General features: G+C 41.3%; 1 protein-coding gene across 7 annotated transcripts in view; it reads left to right on the forward strand.

Moving 5' to 3' along the window:
• The window catches only part of rere (arginine-glutamic acid dipeptide repeats), a 530,103-nt gene that overhangs the window by 119,255 nt on the left and 383,197 nt on the right, over positions 1–27,651 (forward strand). For all 7 annotated transcript variants that reach the window (XM_033048501.1, XM_033048500.1, XM_033048503.1 and 4 more), the window contains one exon: positions 19,464–19,909. In XM_033048501.1, the coding sequence (XP_032904392.1) occupies positions 19,609–19,909 (301 nt within the window). In that variant the 5' untranslated portion in view covers positions 19,464–19,608. The remainder of the gene's footprint in view (positions 1–19,463; positions 19,910–27,651) is intronic.

The following is a 27,651-nucleotide window of genomic DNA, read 5'->3' on the forward strand; positions in this document are numbered from 1 at the left end:
CATCACAGTGGGTTCACTGTGATGGATGTTTGTGTGAACTTAATTGTGTGTATGTCTGTAGGACATTGTTTTTGTTTGTATGGCTGTGGAAACAAAATTTCGTTTGAGTCTCACTGGGGCTCAAATGACAATAAATTTGTATTGTATTGTATTGTATCTCTGGTGAACATGGATTGCTGACTTTTCTGGTGGGTGTCAGAAGAAGAGTCCTGACCCGTAACGTCACCTATCTATGTTCTCCAGACCTGCTGAGGTGCTCCAGCACTCCTGTGTCACATTTATTCTCCCAAGCTTATAGAGAGAGCTACATGAATTTGAACACGGTAATAAATGGTGAAATAGAAAGAGAGCACGGAAACAGGTCCTTTGCCTCACTGAGTCCCTGCTGATTATCACTTACCCATTTAGTTTTAGTTTTATTTAGTTTTAGAGATACAGCGTGGAAACAGGCTCTTCGGCCCACCGGGTCCGTGTCGACCAGCAATCCCTGCATATTAACACTATCCTACACACACTCGGGACAATTTTTACATTCACCAAGCCAATCTACCTACAAACCTGTGCGTCTTTGGAGCATGGGAAGACACCGAAGATCTCAGAGAATACCCACGCAGGTCACAGGGAGAATGTACAAACTCTATACAGACTGTAGGGATCGAACCCGAGTCTCCTGCGATGCCACCGCTGTAAGGCAGCAACTCTACCGCTGCGCCACCGTGCTGCCCTTTATACTAATTCTACATTAATCCCTTTCTCTCCATAGCCCCAAAAACTTTCTCCAGATTCCATCGCTCACCCATAGACTAGGGAAAATTTACGGTGGCCAATTAACCCACTGACCCTCCTGTCTTTCCCGGAAACTGGAGCATCCGGGAAAACCCACACATTCACATGGAGACAGCACCGGATGTCATATTTGAAATTGTATTGTAGCAAGTCAATTTTTATGCAAATGGCAATGAATAGGTGATTTCCATCTGTGGGAAGGTCAAGAAAACAACCTCTACCAAGCAACCTTTTCATATATTTTTTTTAACTTTTCACTTCTGGCATGTCTTGTTTGTTTGTTTAAAAACAATCCGTTTGGATTCATCCAGAATCACTTGCCTAACGGTATACTATACCAGATTCTTCTGAACATTTCTGATGTTTTACCAGCATAATTCAGTCTATTGTGCCCATGACATCTAAGCAAGCTATTTACACTAACCACTCTTTACAGCCTTCTGGTCTTGTAACCTTGGAGTGGCAGCACTTCAAGTGGTTGTATTGTGATTAAGTTTTCATCTTCCCTGCCGTTTGAGGCAATGGGTTCCTGATTCTCACCACTCTGGGTGAATCTTTCTTTCCTTCACTATCTTGTTTATAAGTCACTGGAAACACTCGGAAGGTCATTGTAAATCGTTAACTTTCAATTTCCCTAATGCTGGCAAATCTTCTAAGTCCAGGAAACACAGCAGCCCTTCCACCTGGGGTACACAAAATTGCTGGGGAAACTCAGCGGGTGCAGCAGCATCTATGGAGCGAAGGAAATAGGCGACGTTTCGGGCCGAAACCCTTCTTCAGCCCTTCCACCTGAGATGTTTCACACAAACCTCCTCTTATTTCATCTAGGATGTGGCCTCACATATATTGTAGAGACATAGGCATAGACTGGGCGAACATTTCACTGAACATTTGCACTCCTGCTGAATCTCCTGGCTACGAACTATTTTAACACTCCTTCCCATTTCCACACTGACCTTTCTGTCCTGGGCTCGGCCACTGCCAGAGTGAGGCAACACAAACTGGAGGAACAGCATCTCATATTTCACTTGGGTAGCCTGTAACCCAATGGTAGGAAACTTAAATTCTCCAATTTTAGGCCACACAATTTTAGGCACAGTGGCACAATGGTAGAGATGCTGCCTTACTGTGCCACGAATCTGTGTCCCAGACAGCATCCATTACAGGTCCTGTATGTACAGAGATTGTGCATTTCCTCTGTGTGCTCTGCTTTCTGCCCACATCCCAAAGATGGGCAGGTTTGTTGGTTAATTGGCTTCATTAAATTGTCCCGAGTGTATAGGATGGAACTAGTGTACGGGTCATCACTCGTAAATGTCTCGGTGGGCCGAAGGGCCTGTTTCCATGCTGTGTTTCTGAAGTAAACTAAACCCTCCTCTTTTTTCCCCCCCTTACTTTCCTTTGTCCTCACCGCCACATTGTACACCCAATTTTCTTATATTCTCCCCCCACCCCCCTCTTTTCCCTCCCCCTTCACACATATTCATCCCTCTAGCTTTACTTTTCATTCCTCTCTTTATCTGGCATCCTCTTTTCATCTCTAGCCTTTGTTCACCCTTCTGCCAATTAAACCCTCCTCGGCTGGATCCACACACACTTGCCAGCCTTTGTCCCACCCCGAAATCTTTTACAGCTTTCTCCCTTCTACTACATCAGTCTGAAGAAGGATCCCGACTTGAAATGTCATCGAGGCGTGTAGTCCAGTGATGCTGCCTGACCCGCCAAGTTAATCCGTAACTGTATTACTCAATATTCCAGCATCTGTCGTTCATTGTGTCCCCAGCATTTTCTGTTCTGATTTAACGTTTCCAGCTTTTCGACATCTGCTGTTCCTTGATTTTTAACCAGAAGCCACTGCCCTTTGCCTATTAATATATCTTTTAAGGTTGGAGATGCATTGTATCTACAACACCAAGTGCTGGAGGAACTCAGCAGGTTAGGCAGCATCTGTGGAGGGAATGGACAGGTGATATTTTAATTCAGGACAATCTGCTGTGGTCCAACTAATGTTAATGTTTTCTAATTTATTAAGTTGAAGCTGCATAAGTATTGTGTGCATATTTATATCGGGAATAATTTCTACTGAATCCGAGACTCTGTGACTTTGATCAGCAAGATGTCGCTGATTGTCCGTTCAGTCTTTGGATGATAATTTATCAGCAGAGGTCTACTTCTTGAGTCCATCACTATGGTTTCTCAGCTGAAAAGATAAGTTAGCCTCTAACTTGTTCGTTCTCATGCACACCACAGAATAATATTGCTGGTCCTGGCATACAGGTGATATATTCTCTTTTCATTTTTCTTGCGTATGGCGTGCACAGCCTAATGTTGTAGATCAAGGGTAGACATCCAGGCCAGGACAGCATCAGTTACTGGGTGGATGGCTTTGATGCCCCCAGGGAAAAGCCTCAGTGGGCAGTCATTCACGATGTGTGGGATGGTCTTGTCTGGATGTCCGCAGTCGCAAGCAGGGCTGTCTGTCATCCCACACTTATGCAGGTGATGGGCTGTTCTTGCATGGAGGTTGCGGATTCTGTTCAGGGTTATCCATTGCTTGCGATGGAGGTCAAAACCCAGTGGTTTCACTGTGGGATCTGTGATGACCTCTCCATTGAGGAGATCTGAAGAAGGGTTTCGGCCCGAAACGTCGCCTATTTCCTTCGCTCCATAGATGCTGCTGCACCCGCTGAGTTTCCCCAGCAATTTTGTGTACCTATGGCCTCTCCATTGTTGGTATTGGCATCTTTCCAGTCACTGCGCCACTCAGTCTTGGAGTCAAATTCTTCCAGGGATTTAACGGAAGACCAGAAGGGTTTGCGGGACTTCAGGCATATATTGGGCAGATTGTTCAAGTCAGCATGGATGGGAAGGTCAGGGCTAGCCTAGATGGTGCATCAATGTTGCAACATCCTCTCCCTTGTGCTTATGCTGGGAGGAGTGACATGAGAGAGAGGACAGGGAGCCACTGCAAAGGTGTTGACTTATGTGTCCCTGTGATGACCCTCATTGCAGAGATAAGGACAGTGTCAACTCGTTTGGTGTGGCAGCTGTTGAGCAAAACTCAGCTGTTGAGTAGACTAGGGCTAAGCTTGCGGTAGGTACGGAGGGTGTGTGCATTGGATCCCCAGCTGTTGCCTGCAAGTTTCCTGATGATGTTGACCCTTGCTTTCAGTTTATCAGCCACCCTCTTCAGGTGTTCACGATAGGTGAGGGTGCGATCCAGGGTGACTCCGAGGTACTTGGGGAATTCTTCATTCTTCACCGGTTTACCACAAAACGACACTCGGAGCTTTGCATTGGCGAGCCGATTGCTGAGGTGAAAGGCAGTGACAGTTGACTTAGATTGGTTCGGGCGAAGTCGCCAGAAGGTGAAGTACTCCTCCATCCCCTTCAAGTCTTGGGTTAGCGCTCTGCTGATATCCTCAAGGGCAGCTTCCTGGTAGGCATGGGCAAGGTCGTCAGCGGGCACGTCACTCACATAAATGTTGAAGAGTAGGGGAGCTAGTATAGAGCCCTGGAGGAGACCATCTTTCAGGGTCCTGACCGAGCAGATCTGGTTCCCAAGCGAGACCCTAAATCTATGGTTGCCGAGGATGGATGAGAGGGCACGCATGGTGGTTTGCCACTTCAAGATTCTGGAAGCTTTCAGCAACAGACCATGTCTCCATACGTTGTCATAAGCTGATGACAGATTGATGAGAGCAACACCAGTGTTCATTGTCTTGCTGAGACTATTTCGGCATTTGGAACTCAACCCAAAGTTTATTTGGTGTTTTGAGGTAAAGATATGATTGTTAAGCAGATCTGACAATCCTGATCCGTCATCTGGTATAATTATGTAGGATCTCTACTGTGCAAGACATCAGCCAAGTAGCATCAGCATATGTAGAACACTCATTGTCTTTCATCTGCCGTTTCCACATGACACTCTTCCAGTATAATGATCAAACTTTGCTTACTCTTCATTTCTTGTTTGAATAAAATCACTTTGTTATTATATAATCTCACCACACTGTTCCTGTTTGTTCTGCACAACTCCTGCCCTCTGAATTGAAATGCAGATACTTATAAACAAAGTTTATTTCCTCTAGTGCACACATCTGAAGATATTCATGAACTGAGCACTTGTTAAAGTTTTCTGGGGATTTTGAGTAAATGAAGAGGTATTCCTTTAAAATGGTAGCCTGCCACGTCCCCAGGACCTTCAAAGGGTTTATAGCCAATGGAGTAAACCAGCTTGTTCAGTTTGCAGAATATGTTTTATTGAATGCTTTGGCAGGCAGCATTCAGCTTACCGAGACAAGTGACTGCAGATGGTACAATCTGGAGCAAAATACAAACTGCTGGAGAAACTCAGCAGGTCAAGCAACATCTGTGTAGCCAAAGGGAATTTTTATTCACAATAAATAATATATACAAACCAAAAATATCTGCAAAAGCTCTTCATATATTCTCAGTGTCTATACATTCAATAGATGTCATACTCTGCAGTGATCGCACCTATCTTGAGACAAAACACCCTTACCATTTGTGGCCCCTTGGGGTGATATCCCCTACTTTGTTTGAAGGATATTCCCTCCAGACGTTGCCCCTCAAGGTCCAGCAGCAGAAGGACCGTAGTCTGTTGTCCTCCCCAAGGCATTGGCTGCACAAACCTTCAGTGCGTCCCTCAGCACATTCTCCTGCAGTCCGGAATGGGCCAGTCGGCAAGATGTCCTGAAGGACATCATGCTGTGCTGGGAGACCTGTAAAGCAGAGTGTCCCATTACACAGTTGGTCTAAATGAACATTGATGAGGACCTTTGCATCATTCTGCAGATCACCTTCACAAATCCTCACTCTGCGAAAAGGTGGGAAACACCATCTCCTCTCCATAGCAGCCGTCCAGGGGCAGCGTGCATCCGGAGTAAGACTGATGGTACAGGAATGATCTGACGGGGAAGGCCCCTCTCACTGCCAGACAAGCGCGGTCATGGTGCTTATTGGTGAGGTGTGGTGAACAGGTATTTTGTCAGATAAACTGGGATATTTGAGGTTTCAGGTCAAGATTCTGCATCAGTACTGAGAGCATGGAGGGAAGATAGCAAGTATATAGAAGTGAGAGGGGAAGGTGAGACAGGCTGGTAAGTGATTGACAGGCAGAACCAGGTGAGGTGGGGGATGATTGCCAGAGAGAGTGGGGGTGGGGGGGTGATGGAAACAGATCACGACAAAAAATATAGAGAGAAAAAAAACACTGAGCAGATGGAACAGGTGGGAGGGGTGGTGGAAGTGTAGCGGGGCAAGGTAGAGAGAGAGAGAGAGAGAGGGGCTGAAGGTGATAACCACATCAGGGAGGGATGATAGGCAGATTCTTCTGGCAGATTCATTTTGTCACAGAGGGTAACTAGATTTTGTAAAGGCAGGGGAGGGATGGAAAAAGGTGAACAAAGAAAGAAAGCTGATCTGGACCGGGAGGAGTGGGAAAGGAGCACAGGAGATATGGGTCACACAACATCTTAAAATTCTTTGTTCATGTCATTAGGTTTCAGGTTACCCAAGAGAAATGTGAAATATTGTTCTTCAAGTTTGCTTTTGGGCTCGCTGTGACAGTGGCGAACACTGAGGACAGACAGTGTAAAGCAAAGCATCAAGATACCCAATCTGCTGAGCTATTCCAGCGCTGTGTTTTACTCAATATTTCAGCATCTGTTGTTCCTTGTGTCTCTATTCTGATTTAACATCCCTAGGTTTTCAACATCTGCATTTCCTTGCCCTTTGCGCATTATTCTAAGGTTGGAGATGCTTTGTGTCCACAACACCAAGTGCCGGAGGAACTCAGCAGGTTAGGCAGCCTCTGTGGAGGGAATGGACAGGTGACAATTCGTGTCGGGGCCCTTGTTCACAGTCAATATTCCAGCATCGGCGGTTCCTTATGTCTCTTTTTTGTGTCTACCTTGGGCGCTTTGAGCACGTCTTCTTTCCACAACCTGTTTTCTTCCAAAGAAAATCCTTGCTCCTGTCTCCTCATCTAAAATTCTTCAGTCTTGGCCACAACTTTGTAAAGTTCGTCCTCTCTAACATATTGTCCTTGAGATGTGACCAGAACTGCACTCTGCTGTAGTCCGACTAATGTCAATTATATAATTCCGAAAAGCCATGTTTAAAAAAAATTATGATTTATTACTGGAAAGAATTTATATTATTAGCTGATTTGAATTGTTATTGAGAATGGACCGAAGATTGTGTACAATTATAAATTAATCAAATGACTCTCCATTTTAACTTTTGTGGGTTGCTTCTGAGGTATTTATGGACCTCAAGATAAATTCAAAGATTAGAATTTTCCTTCCCAAATTCAAAAGTCCTAGATTTGTATTTTATTGTAGATAAAGAGTGACTGGATGAAGGAGGAGGATGTATTTTTCACATGCCATGGTCAGCATTATTCTCTTTGATCTTTAAAAACATTTGCTTGGATTGCTAGTCTATGGTGAGCAATTCTTCACACTCTTCGTTCCAATGCTAGAAAGTATATGTATAAACAATGGGCGTTGCTCAAAAAATGAAAAAAACTGCACACGTAAATAGTTTGCAGGTCATTGACCTTAAAAAAAAGATTTTTTTTCTTACTGTATGAATGCTATTTGACTTTGCTCAGTAGGTCCAACATTTTTTTGTTCTTTTTATAATTGATTTTTTTTGTGAGGAAAATGCTTCAGAACAGCTCTTTGAAGTGCTTTTCAAAGCTTGGGCAATCACCATGTTCTTAGTTCTCAAACTAAGATTGTGCTGGACATAAATTGACAGTTTATCTAAATTTTAAACACTACTTTCATCAGTGTGCTTAGGAGGCATGACTGTCTTAATAAGCATGCAAATAATTAAAGTGTCTTGCATGGGCACTCGTTTGCACAGACAAGTTCAGTTCCATTCAGTTGATGGATTAATGCTCAAACCATGGAATGCATTTGCATAACATTACATTGAACTTGCAGCATGAAAACACACCTTTGTCCCAACAGGTGTGCCATTATTTATATTCCTCACATTTTAACTTTAACTCAGTTTCTCAACGTATTCTTTTGCACTAATTTAGCTTCCCCTTAAATAAATCTTCCATTCTGTTTAACTACAATTACACCAAGTTTATAGCAGAACAACAGGCCAACATATTCTTATACTCATGCTCTATGTGAGGCTTAACCCACTCCATTTTAGGTCAACCAATTACATGTCCACGGGCTCAAAATTCCCTTTAGTGTTACATCGAGTGAAAGCAAGTCTCTATTCAAACAATCCTTAAGTGAAGACGATTTTCCTGAATCCTGTATGGGGTTTATTGATTTTGATATTTTTATGGCTCCTAGTTTTAGACTTACTCGCATTTCATTTCCTTTTCTATACCCCCCCCCCATTGAATATGCAAATGTTGACTGGAATGATGAAGGTTTCCTTGAAGCAAATGGGGACAGAAGACTATTGAAGTGAGAGGATTGTGGCCCTCTGGAGACCATCCAGGCTGTTCAAATTCTGAAAGTTTACCTTTGTAGAAAGTCGGGCGTCTTTAATCTTGAACCTACTAATTATTTTCTATGCAGTTGTGCAAAACACTTGGCCATTTTTTTTTCTTTTGTCTACTGCTACTGTTCTCCCATCTCCCTCCATGAGGGTAGTTAAAGCATGATGGATTATTAATTTATGATAGTTGTTGAGAATCTTATCCAGGTCCTGTGTGGTACTCAGTTATATGCAAATCCTAACAGTGTTGACAACAGAAGGTGCAGCATATCCATTTGTGCTGTTCTTACTTCAACGTGTAGTTCTGCACTTCTGTTCTGATCCTGTCCAATCTGTTACTAATCTTTACCGTAACTGTATCTGTTATCACCCAATGGCAATGAGGGCAATCAGTGTACTTTATGCTATGGCATCGACAGACAACTTCAAAGTGTTTATCTCATGGCTCTCACCTGTAAATGTCCTCCCTTATCTCTGCCATTGGCGTTCATGTTCACCGCCTTGTCTGCATCATCTCATGCCCCTTTGACTCTACCACTGTTTCTGACACTGTCTTTGACTTCCTGACATCTCTTTCAACCTTTTCTGACCACTCACGCCCCCCCCCCCCTCACCCCCAATCTCTTCCATGCACACTTGGTTCTGGGGGGGGGGAACTCCCCATTTGTTGTCGTGCCCAGTGAAACTATTATTGAATCTCACAGTGGCATTCCACCTGAGAATTGTTTCATTAGATTATCTTTTCCTCCATCCTTCCCCTACATCACCAAGTCCTTTCTCTCTTATCTTCCATGATGCTTTCCTCTGCCTCAATTTGTCCATTTTTGCCTATTCTGCCCTAGTTAAGAAATTGTCAAAAAGGCTTCATTCCTGCTGGTTCAACTTTGGTTCTAATCCTTCAAGTTTCTGTCCTTGGCTGCCGTGAATTTCTTAGCTTCCTTTCTGCAATATCTTCTGATAACTGCGTTGTTTCCAAATGTACACCAATTCCCAGCTCAAGTCCACCACTGTCTCTGTCAGCCTCTCTGGCTGGTTGTTATCTAATATTGAATGAGCATACATTTCCTCAGGCTAAATACTGGGAAAACTGATGTCATTATAGTTGATCACCATCTCAAATTCCTTTCCTTAGCCAATGGCACCATCCCTTTCCATGTGAGCTGATTGAGATAGAACTAGCCTGTTGTAAACTATGTGTCTTATTTAACATAGGATAAGTTTCAGATTACATATCTGTGCCATTATTATGAGTGCCTGTTTCCAATTTTGTAAAGTTGCCAGATTCAGCTTCTATCTCGCTCTACTGATTTAAATCCTTGTGTATTTTAGTCTTGACAAATCAAAGCTTTCCCGTCTGACCTCTCGTGTCCAAGTAACTGCAGAATTGAAATAATTTGACTCTTTCCTCTAAGTTGCACCTAAAAACTTAACTGTGTTATAGCGTGTTTGATCATTTGCCCTAATCTTAGTGTCAAATTTTGCTTGAAAATATATTTTTGAAATGCCTACTGCTGTTGAAGGTGCACTATAAATGCGAGTACAAAAATGTTATAAAGACGAGAGTCACGAGGAACAGAAGCGAGTATAATGGTGCAGCCCAAAGTGTTGCTGTTTCCTGGCTCCATTGTCCTGAATTCAGTGCTGCCTCTGTTTCTGATTGTGTGGACTTTGCACATTTTCCATGTAACCTGACTATTCTCTGAGTCCTCTGATTTCCTCCCACAATCTAAACATGAGCAGTTAGTGGGTTAATTGGACACAGTAAATTACCTCTAATATACTGGCAAATCCGGAGGAATTTGGGAATATGGGAAGAATAAAATGGGATTATATCAGTGGGTGCCTGATAGTTGGCGTGGACTCAGTGGTCCATGGCTCTTCGCTGTGTGATTCTATGAGGCTGTTATGTTATGAGGATCCCATACAGTATTTAGAGCTTGCAATGCAATTCATCAAGATCTGGGCTAATCTTTTACCTCAATTTTCCTGCTGGGTCCATTTATTTCCTTGCATCCAGTTATCCATTAATCTCAGTCATACTCTAGTACTGAGCAGGCATAGCTGCCTGGTTAGAAAACTCCAAAGAACTGCAACTATCCGAGTGAAGACATTTCTCTTCATCTGCCCACATCTTGGGACATTGGTTCGGAGTTCTAGGATTTCTTACTTAAGTAAACGGCTTCTGAGCACACTTGTACAAGTGAGATTACCTCATATTACTAAATACCAATTTAGAAGAACAATTTACCATTTGCCTTCATGTACTTGCCTGCTGTACTTGTGTTTAGTTTCTGTATTTTAGTGAGCATAGCACATCATCTTATAGCTGCTCCTCATTGAACTGTTTTTTATTCCAGTAATCATTCACTATCCTCAAAGAAAGTCTATTCCTTCTCATGTATAGCATCGAAAACCGTTTATTATTCCAGTTGTGACCTTGCCAAACCCTGTGCACTTGCTCATAATTTTCATTTTCTCGTACTACAACTCGCAAGGAAGCATTATTTGCAACTGCCTTCCTAACTGCTTGCTGCGCTTGTATGTTTAGCTTCTGCATTTCACAACTGATCCATTATGCTCTCCGTGAGCATCATTGACGTTTTTCTCACCAATTAAAACAAAACTTATTTTTCCACTACTGAAGCGAATAATCTCACATTTTCCAGCATGTGCTGACTTGCTCAACCTGTCCATATCCTTTTCCAGATTCATTGCATCCTTCTCACAGCTCATGTTTCCAGATAGCTTTGCATGTCCCTGGATCTTGAATACGTTATGGGCCTGTCGTCTTGATTGATCCGTTAATGTAGATTGTGATCAGCTGACAGTCCAGTACTGATTCCTGTTGCGCCACTCTTGTAACCGTCTGATAATTTGAAAAAGATTGGTTCATTCCTGTTTTTGTCCTTTACCCACTACTCTTATCCACTCTGCTAATGTGCAACCCCAACCCACACAAACCCTTATCTTGTGCACAACATTTTATGTGGTATCTTATCAATTGTTGCCTTTAAGTCCAGAGACACCACATCCTCTGCTTTCCCATTTAGTTACCCTGCTAGTTACATGTCCAAAAACTCAATCGCATTTGCCAAACAATTTTCTTTCGATAAACCTGTCATTGAGTTTGCTGAATCATATGGCTTCTGAGTGCTATAGCTTGTTTCTACATCCTTAACTGATTCTAGATTATTTTTTTTCTAAAACTGACATTAGGTCAACTGGTCTTTGTTTGTTTGCTCCCTCTCCCTTTTCGCCTCTCCCCTAAGTAATCGTTACTATTTTCAGCACAGAACAGAGCTTCCTTTTCTTAGTTAATTTTTAAATAAACTTCCTCCAGTTGCAAAAGTATAATAAACAATCTTGCAATCCATTTTTCCCAATGCATGACAATTGATGTACCAGATTGCTAGGACAGTAACAGAGAGCATAGGAGCAGAATTGCTGGAGCAGGAAGTCAAGTTAACATTTCAAATCATCAGCCTTTCATCAGAACTGTATTGTGGAAAGAATAGCATTTGGTTGGTAATAATACTTGGTTTCTTTTCATTGCACCATTTATCTCTGAAGACATGGATAAACGGAACATATTCTTCTGTGGCTATATGGCTACAAAGAAAAGAGTAACAGATTAACGAAAATGAATAGTTCTGCAAAATTATTCACTCGAGTGGTATCTGTTCATATTGGTGCTTTTCAATTGTTCCAGACCTTTTGTTTCATCAGCTTCACTGCCTCGTGCTAAGAAATATTTGGGGATATTTGAATACTACTTCACTTCATTGCGGTGTCATTTAACAGGCCTTAGACATTTCTTCCAGGCAATCCTATGACAAAGTGTTCGTAAAATATGCAACACTGCGTTAAGCAAGGATGATTAGTTTTAGTGAACCTGCCAAGATTGTGAGAGATTCAGATCAAATCGGTCTGGATTATGTTTGACGACACAGCCAGCTGCCAGAGGATAGTCTGCCAGACAGTAATATTCACTGGAAACTTGACTACCCTAGTGGATCATTAAAATTAATGAAAAGATCAGACTTCTCTAAACACTGCTTGGCACAGCCATTTTAAATCTGATTCCAATGTATATGCACCTAATCACAAAAAAAACGGACATAACTTTATATATTTTTCTTGGTTATTGTTGCAACGTGTCCTTGCATTTACTTCCAGATGGGTGAGTTGATGCTTTAAAGGCAATGATTTTCACAAATTGAAATCCATCTATCGCGAGTATTTTAATTACATTGTTTGCATTTTGTAAGTCCAAAATTAGAGTGTTACATATTCTCAGGCGTGATTGCTGTCTGTAATTAACGTTTCCTGAAAGAGTAAACTTGGCTTGAGAGAGGATGACAATTCAGCAAGGTGTCTTTTGGATCCAGCTGTAAAAATGCTCTTAATTTATTTCTCAGAGTTGGTGAATTGGTTTAACCTCTTCTTGTGGCCTAACAGAGTTGTGGGAGATGGGGGGGGGGGGGTGGTAATATGTTTAATAACACAGCTTTGAGTCATGGAGTCATGCAGCACTGAAGCAGGCCCTTCAGCCCGACTAATACCTGCCTCAACTATCTATTCTGGCAGTTTATATTCTCACAGCCATATACCCAACACAGTTTTGAAGTGCCTTGAAACAATTTAAAAAGTGAAATGCATTTTATAAATTTAAATGACTACTAAAAGAAAAAGTGAATTCCATTGATTGAAACTATTAAGTTAGGAAATGATCAGAAGCACTCACTTTAAACATGAATAATGCAAATATGTGCCTTACATGATTTTTCAATTTTGATGATAGGGTTGTTGTTAAAAAGCAAATGTAAAAATTCTAACACCCCTCAGGTGCTGATTCGGGTATGGGACATCCCGATTAACAAAATGCAAGGCCTATATTTTGTGAGAAGAATCATAGTTCGACAGATAGGATTATTTCTCTAGCTCATTGTCATGTTGTCTTTTGTCAATTTAAAAGGTCCGGATGCAAGAACACAAGAAAATAGGAGCAGAAGAAGGCCATCAGACCCCTCTTTGGTACGCCACCATTCAAAATGATCATGGCTGATCTCCCAATAATTGGCCATGCTTCAATTATTTATCTATCTCCACGTTTACTATTTCTAATGGTCCAGTCTCTACTTTTTCTGGGAGCAAATTCCAGAGATTCACAACTCTGTGAGGGATGAAATTTCTACATGCTTCTGTTTCACATGACCAGCCCTTTATCTTGCAACGATGCCCCCCATGTTCAAGTCTCTCCCAATGGTGGAAACATCTCAACATCCACACTATCAAGCCCCTGTAGGATCTTATATGTTCAAACACCAATGAATACTGACCCAAACTGTCTAGACTCTCTTGTTAGTTAACGGTCTCATTCCAGGAATTAGCCTAGTAAATCTCTTTTGGATTATTCAAATGCTTCTGTATCGTTTTGATACATAAGGGGACCAAAAGTGTGTGCGGTACTCCAATGTAGCCTCACCAACAATCTGGACATTTGAAACAAAACCTCCCTATTTTTAAACTCTGGTCTGTTAGGAAAATAGCCAAAATACTGTTTGGCGCCTTAACTATTTCTTGGACCTGACTGCTAATTTTTTTGTGATTCGTGTACTAGAACTCATAACTTTCTTTGCACTTCATTAACATGTAGTCTCTCTCCATTTGGATAATCTGCCTTTTCTTCCAACCGAAATGCATGACCTTGCACTTCTCTGGCTGTGTTTGTACATCAGTCACGGAAAATAAGCATAGTACAGCAGGCAGTGAAGCACGTTGGCCTTCGTTGCGAGAGGATTTGAATTTAGGAGCAAGGAGGTCCTACTGCAGTTGCACAGGACCCTGGTGAGACTGCACCTGGAGTATCATGTGCAATTTTGGTCTCCTAATTTGAGGAAGGACATTATTGCTATTGAGGGTGTTCGGCATAGGTTCACCAGGTCAATTCCCGGGATGGCGGGACTGACATATGGTGAAAGAATGGGTCGACTGGGCTTGTATTCACTGGAATTTAGGATGAAAGGGGATGTTATAGAAACATATACAATTCTTAGAGGATCGGACAGGGTAGATGCAGGAAAGATATTCCTGATGTTGGGAGAGTCCAGAACCAGTGGTCACAGTTTAAGAATGAGGGGTAGGCCATTTAGAACTGAGATGAGGAAAAACTGTTTCACCCAAAGAAATGCGAATCTGTGGAATTCACTGTTTTCAAGAGAGAGTTAGATTTAGCTCTTAGGGCTAACGGAATCAAGGGATATGGGGCAAAGCCGGAACGAGGTACTGATTTTGGATGATCAGCCATGATCATATTGAATGGCGGTGCTGGCTCGAAGGGCCGAATGGCCTACTCCTCTACATTAAATTCCATTTGCCTGGTTTGCAGCTAAGCAATCAATCTATCTATATCCTGTTGCAGAATCACAATGTCCTCATCACAACGCACTTATCCACCTTCTTTCATATCATCTGCCACTTGAAAGCCTTGTATTTTGTTCCCTCTAGATTGCTAATGTAAGTAGTAATCATTTGAAGACCAAGTAGTGAACCTTGAGATACTCCTTCCTGGCTGAAAAAACAACATATCTTCCAATTCAGTTTTCTGCGCGACAGTCAGTTTTCATTTCATGCCAATTCACTTCTTTTAATACCACGAGGTTTTATTTATGCACTCACATCATGAGTTTAGTGATACAGCATGGAAACAAGTCCACGCCGACCAGCGATCACCCGTACACTAGTTCTATCCTACACATTAGAGACAATTTGCAGAAGCCAATTAACCTACAAACCTGCACATCTTTGGAATGTGGGAGGAAACTGGAGCACCCAGAGAAAACGCATGTGGTCATTGGGAAAACGTACTAACTCCGTACAATGCCCATAGTCATGATCGAACCCTTGTCTCTGACTCTGAGGCACCTTTTCAAATGAATTATGAAAATCTAAATATACTACCTAATCAGGTTTTTCCTTAAGCTTTCTAAAACAATTAGTTATTCTCTATTTTATTCTTGCACCTTGCCAACAATGGGTGCTAAACCTCCCGGCCAACAGTGCTCTTCGTTCTTCCCCCCTTTTTTGAACAAGGAGTCACATTGGGTGTTTTCTAATCTTCCTCCTGGAATTTAGTGAGTTGTGATAAATTTCAACCAATGAGTCCACTCTCTCTGCAGCCACTTCATTCAATTCTCTGTAACAACTTTGGAATACTTGTTTTTCAGTAGTGTAGTGCAAACGCCTTGAACTAATGCCAGTAAATGTACTCTGAGGCTGTGTTCAGTGGGATATAGGCACAAGGAACTGCTAGTTTACAAAGACGACAAATTAGTAAAGTAACTCCACAGGTCAGACGGCATCTCTGGAGAACATAGATAGGCAATGTTTTGGATCGAAGGGTCCCAACCCGAAAATTTGCCTATCCATATTCTCCACAGATATTGCCTGACCACTGAGTTACTCCAGCACCTTGTCTATTTTTCTGGGGTGAGTGGGCATGTTCAACAGCTTCATTTATTTCTTTGGAGTGGAACGGAGTGGAGAGGCAAGTCACAGGTAATTAATGGGGTTTTTAATTAATTAAATTAACACATCTATTTCATTTTTTTAAACTCTTAACTGGTTGAGTTTCTAAATATTGTACATTTTTCAAGATTATTAATAGTTTTTAATATCTGTATGTCAGAGACATAAACAGATAGTCATCATCCTTGATTGTTTGGACAGCTGGTAAGCCTTGAACGAGGCTCAGCTATCTGTCAGAGCATTTCTCTGGGTAAGGCTGCCATTCATGGCTACGAGGGCATGAGCTTCACTGATAACAACAGAACCAGCTTTATAGACTACATAGCTACGGATTTATCAGCTCCACCCTAAGTGTAGATTTAGGAGATGGAGAAATGGCATGTGTCGGAACATCGACGCAGCCAGGAAACTCCAGGCCAGTGTAATTGTGCATCTAGTCACATAAGTGCAGCAAATGTAATATGAAACTGAATCCTAGAGTCACTTAGTTGCATTTACATTCCAGTTCTTGACATTTAAAATTGCTGCACAGTAAATCGATCACTACTATTCCTGAGCTCGTGAAAGGGATGTATTTGTGGAAAATGTTTGTTTAAACAATATCTCATCAATTGAAATAGCTGGTCAAAATGTATGAGGGGCGTTCCAGTCCAATGTAGCTCTAATAATAAGATAGCTGTCTAGTGAAGCATAACTAAATCAAGTCAGGTTGATTGTAATATGCTCAAGTACAGTGAGGTACAGGTACAATGAAAAATATTTTTTGCAGCAGCATCACGGGCACTTGAATTCAGACAAGCAAACTACAACAAATTATATATAAATTACACAAAATTTATAACCGAAAGAAGACTGCAAAAAAGTCTAGTCCAAAACATAATTCGAAAAAAAACATTCGCAATTGTGCAAGAGGTCGACCATAGTGTTATATTGTTGAAGTAGGATTACAGCTGTGCCGGTTAGTTCAAAACCTGATGGTTATTTGAAAGTAGCAGATCCTGAACATGGTAGTGTGGGACTTGAGGTTTCTGTTCCTCCTGCCCAATGGTTGCAGTGAGAAGAGGGCATTGCTGGGGATCATTGATGATCGATGGCACATCACGTAGATGCTATCGATGGAGAGGAGGACTGTGCCTGTGGTGGACTGGGCTGTGTTTGTCACTCCACAGACTCTTGTGTTCCTCTGTGTTGGACCTGTCATATCAGGCTATGATGTAACCAGACGGGATAATTTTGACAATACATTATTAGAAATTTGTTAGCGTATTCGGAGACATGTTGTATCTCTTTAAACTTCTACGAAAGTAGCGGCACAGGCATACCTCCCATGTGATTACATCTATATAAATCGTGAAATTACTTTATACGTGTCAGATGTCATTACTTTCCATATCTGGTGCAAAAGCTCTGAAAGAGTTTTCATGCATCTTTAACTAATAAAGCACACTTTTATTCATCCCAGTATATTTTGTTTGTTTATGCTCAACAGCCAGTACATATTGAAATACTTAAAATGCATAACAAAGTTGTTTCCATGGTTGGATGTACAAAACATTTATATTTAACCTTTGTACAAATGCTGTAATAATACAGACGCATAATGTGAAAATAGGTTTATAAACATAAACATTATGTAGAAATGTGACTAAAAACACTTATGGAAGTTTACAAGATACATTTCTGATTTTTATTTTTAGATATTTTTGAAACAGAACTTATGGAATTAATTTGTTCAACTCGGAATGTTAACCAGAATGTCTCCACACTCCATACCATTCAGAAAATTCTACCAAGTTATTGTTCAAGCAATGTAATCTGATCTTTGCATTCCATGTAGAAATCCAAACCTTGCAGTTTTGCTGTTGAATTAATAGACCTTATTATGTAATAATGGTAAGGACAGCATTTTCGCATGCATGGAAAGTTGTGATGTCTTCAGTGTTTGGCTTTCATTATGGAACATGCCTTTTCCATGAAATTGCTTTCCAGCAAAAAAGTAGATTTTTTCAGGAATTGCAGGCGAGGTGATAAGGGATAAAATAGAATCATGACAAATGGGATCAGTAAATATCCTGGTATTTGTGTTATACAACTCTTTAACTGTCAGTTTCCTCTTTTTTAGGGGAAAACCCTAATGTATTCAAATTCTAGTTAACTTTATGCAGCAACTTCCAGTTATTCAGCTTCAAACGACAGTTTCTATAATCAACAGAGGCAGTTTTCAATCAGAGTTTTTAAAACGCATTCAGAATGATTGTATAACAGTGAGTATAACAAGAAAATAGTAGGCCGACAGGCCCTTCAAGCCTGCCTTGCTGTTTAATATGATCATGGCTGATCAACTTTGGCCATTTCTCCACACCTCACCAGTCGTTGATTTATCAAATATTTATCCACCTTCACCTTAAATACTTCTGTTGATCCAGCTTCCACCATCTGCCAAGGCAGAGAATTCTTAAGATTCGCCACTCTATCTGAGAAGAAATTCCAACATACCTTAGTTTTAAATGTCTGGCCCTTATCTTCTAGTTATGTTCCTTTACCAAGGATCCCATTCTTATGTAAGACAGGATTGCACAAAAACTAGATTACTACATTCAGCTTGAAAAAGCTGGCTGATTCAGTCAAGAGATTTCAAACATCTAGTTCATTCCTTTATAAGAGCATACAAAAACATTTTCTTTGGCTGAATCAGATGGGAAGACTTCACTTATTGCATCTTTGTCTAAAGTTCAATAACGCTTCATTTTCAATTAATTATTTTGGAAATGAGAATTGTCATGCTGATAAATGTAGCAGCCATTTTATATTTTGCAGTGTTCCACAAGCTGTTGTGAGAAAACTAGTCAATCTAATTGGTGTTTGTTTGTGGGTAGAATGTTGGAAAAATTCCATGGAATTTTTAATGCTCTCAAGAAAATCTTTAACTTGTCCTCCAGAGTGTGACATTTCTGACAATGTGATGCACCAATGGGATGTCCTGGAATGACACTTGAACCCGTTACCTACCAAGTCAGGCAACAATGTTACCAAGCTGACTTTAAGCATAAGTGACAGCGCAGCACTATTGATCTGAAACATTATTGAAACCAAGCTCTCTTTTCCTCCACTTATTTTGTGTGACACGGAATCAAATAGACCACCAGATCATATTTTAGCCTAGTTGGAATTGGGAAGGATGTAAATAACTAAATCAATACATAAATTTCCAGAAACGATCAATGATAGGATTGGTCTCATTAGCAATGTGGTACTGCAGATAGTTGATACAATGGAATATTGGACGACACCTTTTTGCCTTTTATTCTGCTGAGTTTTAATCTTTGTCAGTATTGCAGCTGAAAGAAAGTGATGTATTTTATTTATCAATACAGAGGAAGGGAAAGGCAGAATGTCTATTGGGTATCATTGTATAAATATGATTGATCCAAACCTTTCTTACGGCTGATAGTTACTTGGCTTGGTGTGAGAGAAAATCAAAGCTGTTAACTTAAATGTTTTTAAGATATAATGCCACAAAGGCACATCTTCTGGTTTGGTAGCATCTACATTTTTACAATGCTACTTCAACTAATCACCCTGGCTAAGCATATATTATCAAATGCACTGTGGACATAATTTTGTAATCTGTGTCTCTCTTTCTTTTCTAGCCGTTCCTAACATTCTGGGGTTATTGGAGTGGCAGGATTTTTTCTGGAGTTGAGCATCAAATTCAGAAGACTGAAGCCCAGGCTTACTGTCTACCTTTCACGGAGGCCAAGCCGTGAGAGGACAGAGGAAGGAACGTGGCGAATCATGACAGCAGATAAAGAGCGAGATCGCGATCGGGATAAGGAGAGAGATAGAAGAGATAAACGGGAGAGCGAACATTGTAGGCCACGGCGCAGTTGTACTTTGGAAGGAGGTGCCAAGAATTATGCTGAAAGTGACCATACGGAAGATGAAGAAAATGACAAAGACAGTGCGACAAATGAGGATGCTGGAAAGAAATCAAAAATAAAGAAACCGCCTAAAAAGAAATCGCGCTACGAGAGAGCAGAGACTGGTGATATAACTTCATTTGTAACAGAGGACGATGTTGTCTACAGGCCTGGAGGCAAGTAGTATTTCATGATTGATTTTCCATATGGTATTTAAAAAGACATCAATGAATGCCAAGCTTAAAGGGGCAGTGCTGTCAAGGGGTTCAGATTACACAATAAATGTTGGATAATCAAGCTTTGATGGTCATTTGAATCCCTGAATTTAACTTTATGGCTTTAAGCCTGTGAGAGGCGGCTATGTTACTTTAATAATAGCTGTGATGATGACTCTGCCCCCTGCAGTGACATGTAATAATGATTTTGCCACAGATGTAATAATTGACAATTATTTGCAATTTAATCAATTATTTTGAAATTTGAATCTCAAAACTTTGCAGTATATAATGTTTCAATGACAATCGACGATTAGTTTTCCTCAAGCAGTCTTAAAACATAATACAGTAAATTGTCATTTGGCTGTACATCAGCAAATCGTACTACATCACATTTTGATAACACATGAAGAGATAGGGCCAGAGATCTTTTACAGGTACTTTCGCAACATTTAAGAAACATTTAGACAGGTACATGGATAGGACAGGTTTAGAGGGATATGGCCCAAACGGAGGCAGGTGGGACTTGTCTACCTAGGACATGTTGGGTCGGTGTGGGCAAATTAGGCCGGGGCCAATTTTCACGCTGTATGACTCTATGACCATATTAATTTCAAATTCAGTCATGTAAAGAGGATTGATATTTTTTGCTTGAAACTGATTTTTTTTCCCGGCATGCTTGATGCAAACATTTTTCCTTTTCCTGTCTGCTAAATTGTTTTAAGTTTATTGTGGGAAAAAAAGTATGTTGCGTTTTTAAGATGATTTGCTCATTGGAGTAATAACAGAAGCAAAACGGGTCAGAATTCATAAAATAAATTGCACAGTTGTGATAGCACAGCTAAATGCAGAATAAACATCTTCAAACTCCCTGAACAACTAGGTTAATTCCATTCACTGGTATGAAATTCATGTTTTTCCCCACTATTGAACCTGTGTCCCCGAGTAAATATCAATTCGCTGTAAGCTGTGGATCTACATCAGTGGCGTCAAGGAGTCAAATTTGTTGAAGCATTTTTTCCCCATGTTTTATACTTCTGAAGTAATGTTCTTGTGATGGGAAAGGATAGAAAATACCTTTTGCGATGCTTCTAAGTTTCTATTTTAAATAAGGAATAAGCAGCTAATTTGGCTTTAGGAATTGTCATAGCTGAGCATAATTTAGTGCACATCCATCTGCCCCTTTCCGCAAGAAATGTTAGCCAAGAATTAGGTGTGGTGGGGGAGAGGTGGGACTGCCTGATTTAGCTTACAGACACCGAATGTTTCATCAATGGTCCTGCTGCTCCTAGGTTTGAGTTTAGAAAAAACATGATGGTTACTTTTTAGGATTTTTTTTTTTTTTTTTTGCAATGAGTAATCGTGTTCCCGGCAGAGTTTTCTTATTCTGCAGTTCTCGCATATTTTCACTGGAACAGATGCACTGTAATCAAAAGCTGCAGGTTATTGCCTTTGATAAGGGCCTTGACGTATCCTACAGCAAGGACAGATTTATGCATGTTGTTCTGAAATTATATGGTACTGTTTAAAAACTTTAAACACCAAAGGAAGTTTAGAAATAACACCCGGGCTCCCATTACATCCATAGCACACTTTAATTTAGAAAGTATCTCAATCAATTGAGAACCTTCTGGTGAAAGGTCATTGATGAGAATTGTTAAGGGTATTTTTCTCCACAGATACTGCCTGATGTGATTCTTCCCAGCATTTTCTGTTTTTTATTGGAGAAGTCCTGTGAATTGCAAATGGTTAAAGTGTTAATACTCAACAAAGCTCTATGTTCTTGATTGTAGTGCTGTCTGTCTGTGACCTGTTGCTGTTTCAATACTGGCTGGGTATTATAAATACTCCTAGAAATAGATATCTCTAATGCATGCTGAAATACAGCAACAAGTCGTGATCGCCAGCGCAGACGGCTGTCAGTAACAATAAATGGAAAGACAAAATGAAAAGCTAAGAAAAAATAAGAAAAAATGGAAAAGTTGAAGCCGATTTACTTACAGTTAAAGGGCTTTCTCATTGTGCGACCTGAAGCAAGACCTAACAAGATTTAACATCGTGGGAACCTTCTGCGATAGCAGTACGGCATTCGTGGACCACCGAGGACCTCCGTGGCGCTAACGGCAGGTAGTCGTGTGACTTGGTAAGGTCGGGAGAAAATTCAAACATTTTTGAATTTCTCCAAGAGTGTCTTGAGCAACGTTGCAACATTGTATGGACGCAGATGCCAGTGCGATATCCGTGCGATATCCGTAATGACACTTGCGAATACCGTGGGAACTCCTGCGAACGGTAAACCCGGAAGCTTGACAGAAGGGACATAAGGTGAGTAAAAGAGGTGGTCTCAATATCGCCAATGGACCATGTGTCCATCGAGGACGTCCCACCTAATTGTCATTGTTTGAGAATCTTTTTCACAGTAAGACTTGCAGAGATGCCTCTCAGAAAATCGCAAAGAAAGGGGTCAAAGAAAGTCGGAAAGTTTTTAGCCATGCAGGTAAATGAGGAGGAAACTCAGCAAGCGAGACAGGTGGAGAGGCAAGAGGAGATGCCAGAGATACCACTGCCTGTGGGCTCCTTGGAGCAGGGAGAGGGTGATCAGGGTGTATTTGAGATTGCCTCCCCAGTAGCTGTTGCCTCCACAATATTCTCAGCAGACGAGAACATAAAGGTTAGATGGCAGAAGGTAAAGCCATATAACTTCAACAGGGAACAAGAGGGTGAATTGGTGGAGTGGCACCAATTCAATGAGATTCTCTATGACAAATCCAGAGAGGATTATAGAAATAGGGAGAGAAAGCGCAACCTGCTGGAGACGAAGGCTGCTGAGTATCCCCGGTGCTCATGTGAGTAACTATAACAATATATTAGTTTATGTACAGGAGAACAATTTAATGTTATCCATGATTTTAAAACATACAATGCTACAGATGTAAAAGTGCTGTTTTTGCAGTCACCTTTAATTTATCTTATAAGTCTGTCTGTTCCCTGCAGCTGCAGTGTAAAAGTAGTGGCAGACAGCTTTTACACCCTCTTCGTTTGAAGTGGGAATCATGTCTCTTTTAGAGCCATAAAATAAATTATGCATGAGGTCCCAAATTATTCTTTAACTCATTAAAGAGCTCGGGTGAAATTCTGACAAAGTTTTTGAATGCACTTTTATCCTCTTCGCACAGCACATTAAGCAGTTGCTCATATTGTCCTAATTGAGGTCTCCTGTTGAAACATGGGCTTAACCCAGTGAGACTTCCTCTTAATTATCTTTTTAATTAATCTCACCCTTCTGCCTTCACGCAAGCGTTTTCGATGCACATGTTGCGCTAATGCATACAGCACGTCAATGAAAATAACAACCAGCCTGTACTCGAACCAACTTTGTATAGGCATGTCTGCAAATGAGACAATTCTACGAACGGAGGATATTTATATAGCGTGTGAAAAAAAAGTGACATCATTTGTGCCACGTGATTAACTACACTACAGTCCACGATGTTCATTCACGATTAACGGGAAAGATCGGGAGACGGACAAGTCAGTCGCACAAATGACAGAATTGCCGAGTACCGTGGGAACTCTTTATCGTGGGAACACTTTATCGTGCGGAACTCGTGCTGGACCACGACCACTTCACTCGGGTGACATCTTGCTTCAGGTCGCACCGTGAGAACTCGCCATTACAGTGATGGTGCCATGAGAGGAGATTTACGCACCTTGCAAGCTCATTTGATTGGCTGTCGCTTTGATTCACAGTGCAGCAAATACCAATGGCATCCACATTTATTTTCCCTTTCTCACATTTTAACATGCTTAACTGTAGAGATCATAAGACCATGATCATTTACAAAAAATAGGAAGTTTATAAACTAGATTTAGGAGTAATGGCATATGATTAAAGGGGTCTTCGGTCAAGGGAATGAGATAAACAAAGAAACATGTTTTTAGCCCTGTGCTAATTAGGTTAGTGTTTAACCACATGGATCAGGTTTTGGAGGTGTCGGGTGTAGTAAAATCATATTCAGCTGATGGCACCCAGCTCTTAAAGTTGATAAGAACGAATAGCTCTAACATTTTGTCAATCCATTTTAACTCCAATACGCGGACTTTACATACCAGCATCTGTGCAAATGAATTGGAGTGTTCCGATACCAATGAAGCAGCAAGTCAAGATAAGTTGTTGTTTGGCATTGATCAATTGTAAGATACATGCAACACCCAAATTGCTGCAGCTAGTTACTTTCTCGGTACCTTCTGTCATGTTAAATGCTGTAAATTGAACCATGACTGGTTCTGGTGTGTCAAAGGCACAAGTTGTTGAGGCAGGCACGAGGGACTACAAATGGTGGCATCTGCAGTGAAAAAAGGAGAGCAATGGAACAACTTAGAAGGTTGAACAAGATACAAGATACATTTATTTGTCAGCATCTGTGAAGAGAAATGGCTAGTCGATGTTTTGGGCCACGACCCTTCACTTAGACTGAAATAGCAGAGGGGAAAATGCCAGTTTAAAGAGTTGGTGGGGAGGGGTGTGGCAGGAGATAGCAAGCGAGAGGTAGATGTAGGTGAGGAGGGATTAATTGACAGTCGGATCGGAGAGGTAAGGTTGGAGATAGAAACAGAGGCTGGAAGGCTGGATAGGTGGAGAACACAAGGCTGCAGATTCTGGAATGTGATAGGAAAGTGACATATGGAACTGGACTGAATAATGCTGCAGATTGGATAAACAAATGGAGGGGAGGGGGAAGCAGTACATTGGAGGGGGACAGCATTGGAGGGGGTCCAGTGGAAGAAGCTTGTGGGGGATGCGGGGATAGGGTTGGGGGAGGTGGTGGGAAGTTGGGAAGAAAGGGGTGAGAGAGGACCAGAGTAGATAGAGGAGAGAAAATGGGATAGAGGGGGGGGGGGGGTGCTGGTGCAATCATCTATGTCTCCAATGCATATGTGCAGCCTTTTTTGTTGATTGTGGAGAAAAGTGTTTTAAGACCAAAAATCCAACCCTAAGCTTGTGATCTACCAAGCAGGAGTGTTATTTACCCTTCTGTTAGGTGGACTGCAAGTTTGGAAGCACAGCAAAAGTGTCATCATTTATTTCTGTAAATGTCTCAAAATCCATTGGCAGGATAAGGCTACTACTTAATCCCTTGGTCTGCAGAATACATTTCTGTCATTTCAATTCTGAGGTGACTACCGCTGGGGCAGGTGGGAAGTAGTATGGAACGTAGAGCATTGGACTTCTTCATGCTCCTGACAAACAGACTTGATTTTCTTTTGGTACACAAAATTGCTGGGGAAACTCAGCGGGTGCAGCAGCATCTATGGAGCGAAGGAAATAGGCGACGTTTCGGGCCGAAACCCTTCTTTTTCCCAGTACCTTATCTGGCTTGGTCAACATGGACCAGGATTCTCAGGAGTTTGTGAGGATGTTACCCTATGCAGGGAAACCTCGAGAACATCCTTGAACTGTGTCCTCTGTCCTCCTAATTGGTAACTGTGATGGAACTCAAAGTTGGGTGCCTGTTTCAAGAGTCTTGGATTGTTGTGCAAACAACATGATATGCTTATCAGAAGCAGCTGAGTGTAATCTAAAACTTGTTACTGGGAATTTGGCCAGGAAAGGATTCTGACATTAGTTAGCGTATCCTGTGAATAGATTTGGAGATACTGGGAGTTTGGATGAAATTTCCAGTGGTTTGATTTGTATGATGTGTCTAACCACATTCCCAGAACAAGCACTCTAGCCCCAGCTCCATAAGGATAAGGCATTTCCAGGTGGAGAATGCACTTTGAGGATGTTCTCAAAGACTCCATGAAAAAGAATGATCATCACCTCTGACAAGGGAATCTCTGGTCTCTAACCACTCAAGGTGGAAAACACCGAATATCCCCAGTCTCTTTGATGAGAACACATGGAGGCCATGCACTTATAGTGGAAGGGGTTCACACCATCCCAAACAACCCATTACTTTTCAGCTATATTAGAAAATAAAGAATGGAAGCAAGTCGCCCTTGATCCTGACAACTGTGTTAGTTAGCGTTTCTCACCCTTGCGGAGCCCTTGAAATAATTTTCATGTCTCAGGGAACCCCTACATAAAAATTATTATATACCTTTATTAATCTCTTTCTTTCTTTCATAAACTTAAAGTTCATAAGGCAAATATAATGTATTTTTCTGATAACTGGTTTAAGTTTATTGACAATGCAAAAAAATAACTGAAATCAAACTGCTTGTTCAAGAGACCTCATGAGGAGGTTTTAATTCACACAAAAAATAAACATAAATAACCAACATCATAAATGAGTCATGATGATAACCAAATCCGTCATGTACAGCTCCTGTCCACTGCCCACTAAAGGCCGTTTCACACTGGCGCCGTATAGATGTCGCTAAATATATTCCCTATGATTATTATACTTTTAAATTATATAACAGGTTGAAGACTTTATTATAAAAAACAAGAATTTTCCAAGAATATGCTGTACGTGTATAATAAAATTATGAATATGAAATTAAACCCAAAAATTACTCAAATGCATTTACATATGATTAGCCTATTTATCGCTATTTCTCTCTGAACCCCTAACGACCTCTCGCGGAAAACTAGCGTTACGGGGATCCCCAGTTGAGAAACGCTGGTCGAAGTGGTTAAACACTTTAGTCATCTTTATTTCATTATTTAATCGTTTATTTATTTTGGGATTTTCACTACATTTGAACAACTATCCTCTGGTGAATCTTCTCTGTGTTTTTGTTCAGGGATGTCGCATTCCAGAGGGAAGCCAGCAGTAGGCCTCCGTGTACACGGGTTTTATCTTCCATGGTGTTATCAGTTGGCTTTGCTGATTGGTATTAATATGACTGGAAAAGCAGCAGTGAAATCGTAAAATTTTAATGAAATGTCATTGTGTCTCAAGCGAAATGCTTTCCATTATCAACTCAAATTATCCCACCTATAAGGTTTAATGTTTGCATTGACTTGATTGGAAATGATCTTTTCAAGCTGAATGTGTAAGAAAGAACTGCAGATGCTGGAAAAATCTAAGGTAGACAAAAATGCTGGAGAAACTCAGCAGGTGAGGCAGCATCTATGGACCGAAGGAATAGGTGAACTTTCGGGTCGAGACCCTTCTTCAAATTGATGTTGGGGAGGGGGCGGGAAGAAGAAAGGAAGAGGCGGAGACGATAGGCTGTGGGAGAGCTGGGAAGGGGAGGGGGAAGGAGGGAGAAAGCAAGGATTACCTGAAATTGGAGGAGTCAATGTTCATACCGCAGGGGTGTAAACTGCCCAAGCGAAATATGAGGTGCTGCTCCTCCAATTTGCGGTGGGACTCACTCTGGCCGTGGAGGAGGTCCAGGACAGAAAGGTCGGATTCGGAATGGGAGGGGGAGTTGAAGTGCTGGGCCACCAGGCGAACCGAGTGGAGGTGTTGGGCGAAACGATCGCCAAGCCTACACTTGGTCTCACCGATGTAGAGCAGCTGACACCTAGAGCAGCGGATGCAATAGAAGAGGTTGGAAAAGGTGCAGGTGAACCTCTGCCTCACCTGGAAAGACTGCTTGGGTCCTTGGATGGAGTCAAGGGGGGAGGCAAAATAACAAGTGTAGCTTTTCCTGCGGTTGCAAGGGAAAGTACCAGGGGAGGAGGTGGCTTGGGTGGGAAGGGACGAATTGACCAGGGAGTTACGGAGGGAGCGGTCTCTGCGGAA

The sequence above is a fragment of the Amblyraja radiata genome, chromosome 31 (genome assembly GCF_010909765.2).
Source record: "Amblyraja radiata isolate CabotCenter1 chromosome 31, sAmbRad1.1.pri, whole genome shotgun sequence".
NCBI classification, from domain to species: Eukaryota; Metazoa; Chordata; class Chondrichthyes; order Rajiformes; family Rajidae; genus Amblyraja; species Amblyraja radiata.